The sequence below is a fragment of the Crocodylus porosus genome, unplaced genomic scaffold, assembly GCF_001723895.1.
Source record: "Crocodylus porosus isolate Cpor-Errol unplaced genomic scaffold, CroPor_comp1, whole genome shotgun sequence".
Classification (NCBI taxonomy): domain Eukaryota; kingdom Metazoa; phylum Chordata; order Crocodylia; family Crocodylidae; genus Crocodylus; species Crocodylus porosus.
Window position 1 is genome coordinate 4,814,401 of NW_017728933.1, and position 5,785 is coordinate 4,820,185.

At 51.6% G+C, this 5,785-nt stretch overlaps 2 protein-coding genes across 3 annotated transcripts in view; one reads left to right on the forward strand and one right to left on the reverse strand.

Moving 5' to 3' along the window:
• Positions 1-4,233, reverse strand: part of LOC109317409 (disintegrin and metalloproteinase domain-containing protein 9-like) — a 35,971-nt gene extending 31,738 nt beyond the window's left edge. The window contains exon 1 of one of the 2 annotated variants that reach the window (XM_019546075.1): positions 4,217-4,233. In XM_019546075.1, coding sequence (XP_019401620.1) covers positions 4,217-4,218 — 2 coding nt within the window. In that variant the 5' untranslated portion in view covers positions 4,219-4,233. Of the gene's footprint in view, positions 1-2,228; positions 2,276-4,216 lie in introns of those variants that run through there. The other variant, XM_019546074.1, reaches the window with a different exon arrangement.
• A 969-nt stretch (positions 4,234-5,202) lies between these two features.
• The window catches only part of TM2D2 (TM2 domain containing 2), a 3,662-nt gene continuing 3,079 nt past the window's right edge, over positions 5,203-5,785 (forward strand). Inside the window, exon 1 of the mRNA XM_019546082.1 lies at positions 5,203-5,441. Within this exon, the coding sequence (XP_019401627.1) occupies positions 5,239-5,441 (203 nt within the window). The 5' untranslated portion in view covers positions 5,203-5,238. The remainder of the gene's footprint in view (positions 5,442-5,785) is intronic.

Sequence of the window (5,785 nt, forward strand, 5' to 3'; positions counted from 1 at the left end):
GTATATATACGTACGCACATATGTACATGCATGAAAGAGCTAAGGTTTTCACAGTCCCGAAGCGCCAACTTTAAGAATAACACCAAAAATCATGAGAGTTGGCAACGCTGGATCGCTGGGACAGGGGGTTGCAGGAAGCCCCCCGCACAGGGATGCTGCATACAGAAATCTGTTCCTTCAGTTGTCCAAACACATTTCAACATTTCCTGCTGGGGTTTTGTCATTTTTTTTTCCCACCGGCTGTCAGCATAAAACACGGGGCCTAGGGGAAGCCACGGAACAGATCTGCTGGTTTGTGTGGCGGACTTGCCTTTCCCACATAGCGCGAAGAAACTCTGAAGCCACTTCTGCAGCCCAGAGAAAGCAGAGAACCGAGCCCTGGGTTATCTACCCGGGGATCTCTTGAACATTACCGCAGCCTCTGAGTGCCTTGAAACGCATGCAGCGCTTGGCAGCAACTCTCAAGGGCAGAGCTGGGATCTGAAACTTCTTCCATCTCAGACTGTGAAACCACCGGGGCGCCAGGCTGACAGGGCCCCTCGGATGCTTGCAGCTTGATGGATGCATGGCTCAGTGAGGACGTGCCAAGCGTGCTGCGCAAGATACTCCATTACCCTGAGCCTGAAAAATTTATGCTGTACCCATTTGATTTCATCTCTGCAAGGCTAATTAGCGCTGCCAACCCCAAAGGTCCGCAATCATTACTTGGGGCCTAAAAATCACGAGACTCAATGGCAAACCATAGGTTTAACCAATACTCTTGGGGTTCTTCTTCTTTGCCCCTGACTTTTGACCATTCGGATTATACGGTCCAACTCGATTTCTGCAGCCAGCCAGGCAAAATGCTTACTTTTTTGGTATTGAATGCTGACCTAGTCATTTGCCTCCAGGAGCTGACGCTTTAGGGAATACATACGTTATTGCAAGACTTGCCAAAAAATTGCAGGCGTTAACAACATGAGGTGGTATTTTATTTTACTTCGTCTGGCTCTTGTCTGCCTGCCTTCCTTTGTGTACCTCATCCATCCTAGCAATAGCTGACCACGTGTGTGTGTGCGTATACACACGCCCAAAGCATTAAAGGCTGAAACCTGCTCTTGCACCAGTACTAATGAATTGTACGATGGCAGCACCTGAAGTTGAGTGATCACAGCCCCACTCGGCTAGATGTCGCCCAAAACACAAGCGCACAATTCACAAGCCCTACGATGTAACATAATCCAAAGTTTCGGTCCTACTTGAGGAAGGTGGTACTGACTCCCAGAGGGCTCTGTTTGGGTATAAAGTCCTTTAGACCAGCACACAAGATCAGTGCCTAAAATGTAAGGAAGCCCAGGGGAAAGGACAGACTCTACCCATTAAAAGCAATGCATGTGACTAGAAATGCAAGTCCTGGCCTGGGGCCTGTTCAACTCAATACAAAACCATCAGAAGGCTTCATAGTTGTTCTCATGTCCTGCCCCTCCCCTCAAAAAGCTGCATTCCTATTTTTAGGATGAACGTGGTCCGTGGGATACAGATGAGTAACATAAGACGAGCCCTCCACGATCTGTGCGTCTGCATATACCTCACCGCCTTCCGCTGCAAGTGTCAGACACGCTTCCCTGCCTTCCCCACCAGAATCATACAGCCACACACGTATTCAAAACTGCCTCGCCAAAACAAAATAGCCCGTTGCACACGCCAGAGCACAGAGGATGAGAACAAACAACACGTGACAGACGTTAGTCATGTCACCAAACAGACTCCTGCAACGCAGTGTGGGACAGAAAATAATGTGGTCCTACTGACAGGATTCACCTCCTCTGGTTGTTTTGCTTATTTATTGGACGCGGAAATTTTCTTTGGGTGGTTTTGGCACCTTCTGTGCTTTTTTCTTTATTTTCATTACTCCATCTAGATAGCGAGGAAGAAGAGTAACTCAACATACAAAGAGGCTGCAACTCATACAGCTCCATCCCAGCCCACACATCTGGCAGAAGGATGATATTCCCCCGCCTCCCCGCAGTCATTTTTCTTCTGTCCTAATTTAGTTTGCTGGATTTGTAATACAAGAATATACATCTGGAAGGGACACCCCCCCCCAGCCAGGCTGACTCATCCTGCAACCATGGGCACCACATAATACTGGCGGTCCAAAAAACCTCCAGTACAACCCCTCTGGCATCCCTTAATGCACAATGCCAAGCTTAAGTATGCTCCCAAACCAAACAAGAGCCCCTACCCACCTGCCACAAGCAAAGAGTAGAAGAGGGCCCATACAATGGCAAGGAATTGGTTGAGTAAACTATGCCAACTTTACTGTAGGGAGTGGGGCACAGGCCAGGGTGCTCTGAAAGGCCAAACTGAAACAGCGCCCCTCGCCACTGTGACCTGGGAGGAAATTCCTTCATGATCCTAAATCTGGACAGCCATTTAAGTCTCTGTGCATGAGCAAGACCCGCCAGCCAGGTACAGGAGAAATTCCTCAGCACATCTAGGAGCAGCCGTGCAGCCAAACTCCCATGTGGAAGATGGTAACCTGTTTTACTTAAAGACCAAAAAAGAAAACCGGTTTCCTTCATTATGATGGCTAAAGCCCTGGCACTCAGCAACTTGGAAACCCTTCTCCCCAAAGCTATGGGAGGAAGACCTGCCCCTCAGGCTTCTGGTCACATTCCTCCAGAAACAAGCAAACATTTCCAAATTCAAATGAACAAACAGGAAAACAACAAAAAAAGCAAGCTGCGTACAGTCAATGAAAATCATTCTGAGCAATGAAGAAGACACAGGCAGTCAATCATTATCTTGCCTGTTTTCCAGATGTGCTCATATCCAATTGTATGCTGTACCTGGCTTCCTACAGATGCTGAGACCAATAATTAGCATCACATCACAGCCTCATAAACGACAACAGAAACGCTTGGCACTTCCACAGCATGTGGAGTCTGCGAATGACCGGACGCAGCTGCTATGTTATATTGTTGCCCTAATGTTACAAATAGGGGAACTGAGAGAGGAACAGGCAGGGATGGGTGCAATTTCAGGGGCTGAGTCAGCAGCAGGACGAGAAGCACACCTATGGGTCCTCGAGCAAGGCTAACTAATGTCCAAAGCCTTGGTCACCAAAGCCTTTGGCCTCCTCCCAGGAAACTGCTTGGGGTTTGGCCTCTGCCAGTTCCAGTGAACACATCAGAGATCAAGCACAGGGTAGCCAACATTTGGGGCACTAGGAAGTCATCAGGGATGTGAAACTACAGTCAGAAAAAGAGGGAACATTACATTAACACCAAGCATATCTTAGGATAGTGAAAGGATCCAGTAAACATTTACCCCAGATGTTTCTCAGGGACATGCAGCTGGCACAACATCTCCCCATCCGCATTAACAGGCATCCTATCTTTCCTCTGTCTCCAGGGCCCTGGGCAGGTATCAGCCACTCGGACCAGGGCGATGCGTCATCCCACCGGGGTGATTCTCTTACAAGATCAGAAGCACCAGCTGCCCGTTTGTTAGGGAGAGTGGAGCTTTGGCCAGGAACAAGCTTCTTCACTTAGCTAAAGTCCTGTCGCCCTTCCTGGCTCACTACAGAACGGAACAAAACAGAACCCAATCTAATGACATCAAGCAGTGGTCACGGACCGACATCCCATGCGGGACTCTTCTTAGTCTGAGCATGCAGCCACAGGTTGTCTCCGCTAATCAGAGAAACTGAGGAAGTTGGTATCTTTGACACCATCTGATTAGTTTACAAAGAAAATACAACATCCTTTTTCCTCAAACACAGGAGGAATCAACCAGCAGGAGACCGTTTCCTCTGCTCACACCTCCTTCCACCAGTACGACACCACACTACCCGTGCGGCCGCATCCTTCAGGCGTCCTCTCTGCTGTGGTAGTTCTGCCTGTGTCACAGATAACTAAGCTGTCACCGAAGAAGAGCCAACAAAGCCACCGCCAGGCACCCCCCACACGCTTTTGCTTTGGGTGGCGATTTCTGGAGGCTGCTGCTGCTCCAGTCCTTGGGTTCCATTGAAGGAGCTTGCCTGTTCCTTACAAGAGAAGGGCAGTTATGAGATCCCTCAGTTACAGAGATGCTTTCAAAACAGATGCTCTGGCCCATGGTGCCTCTTCGTACAGAACAGACACAGGCTTTTTCTCTGCAGAGAGCAGGCATCGCAGATGCCCGGGGGCGTTCTCGCTATCAAATCCTGCCAACCGCACCGGAGCTGACTTACATGAACACCAAGGCACTCCACAGGCACGTTGGTAGCGTACATGGATGTCAAGTGACCGTAAGCTTCATTTACATCCATTGACCAAACAAGGTGCAACGGTCTCCAGTTGCAGCGAGAGGTTTAGGTTGGATATTAGGAAGAAGTCTCTCACAAGCAGGGTAGTGAAGCAGTGGAACGGGTTACCTAGCGAGGTGGTGGAGTCCCCATCCTTGGAGGTTTTGAAGACCCGGCCAAACAAAGCCTTGGCTGGGATGATCTAGCTGGGGCTGGTCCTGCTTTGAGCAGGGGTTGGACTAGAGGTGACCTCCTGAGGTCCCGTCCAACCCTCATTGTCCGTGAGCCTAAGCTCTGGGTATGGCGACAGCAGAGGCGAGAGGCACGCAGCAGGGCAAGCAGACCGGCGGGGCTGTGGCGTCAGTGCTCTGCTGTGGTGGTGGGACACCTATGACCTGGCCACCGCGCGGCACTGGAGGGGACCTTGCTGTGGCTCCAGACCCGGGCAGCCTTGGGCTCAGACTGGACGTGGCGCCTGGGCCTGTCGCCAGCACCCGGGGCAGGCACACAGCCTGCATGTGTGCTCATTCTCGCCCTGCGACACTGCATCCACCTGACCTGGAGCACTGCCAGCCCTCTGCATTGCACAAGGGGCTGAGTGCACAAGACCCTGCAGTGCAGCCAGGCCCCTGGCACACGTGACTGCCCACTCCAGGGTCACCAGCACCCCCGCCCACTGCCGCCCCTGTCTCTAACGGCAGGGCGGGGCTCCAGCTTTGTCCCCGCCCCTCGCTCCTGATTGGCCAACTCTTGAACCACGCCCGCCTGCCGTTGTTATGGGCTATAGCCCCGCCCCCTCCCAACCGGCCAACCAACCATGCCTGTTGGGGCTTAGTCGGAGCCGCGCGGCTCTTATTGGCCCCGAGGCTGGTTGGTCCCGCCTCGTCGTTGTGTTCTGCGCTACTATTGGCTGCGCATGTTAAGTTGCGCTATTTCCGCCGCGGCCTACCTCGCTGAGCCGGGTCGCTATGGGGCCGTTGAGCTACGTGCTACTGTGCGGACAGGCGGCGCTGCTGCTCGGCAACCTGTTGCTGCTGCACGGCGTGTCGCGGGGCCACCAGCACAACGCCACCACCCCCGGGCCCGGGCCCAGTCCCGCTGAGGGGGAGCCAGCGGCGCCCGCCTGGACCTACGGAGACCCGCGAGGGCCACTTGTCCTCTGCTCCTACCTGTGAGCGCTGGGGCCGGGCCGGGGCGGGGGGTGGCGGGGCTGCAGCGCCCTTGGAATCCGTCCCGGGAGGCTCCCCCACGTGACGTCAGGACATTAACGCCTCATTACGTCAGCAAAGCAAATGCACGTCACTGTTGCATTTTAAAAACCCACTGGAATACTGTATTATTTTATTTAATGACATTTATAGCATTACATTTATATTGCATTATATTAATAGATTTGTATTAGCATAATACTACATTTATATTTTATTATATCATAATCTTATATTACATAGTGTAATGGCAAATTACATTTACATCAATATGACCTTAATATCCTGTTCATATTGTATTAATACT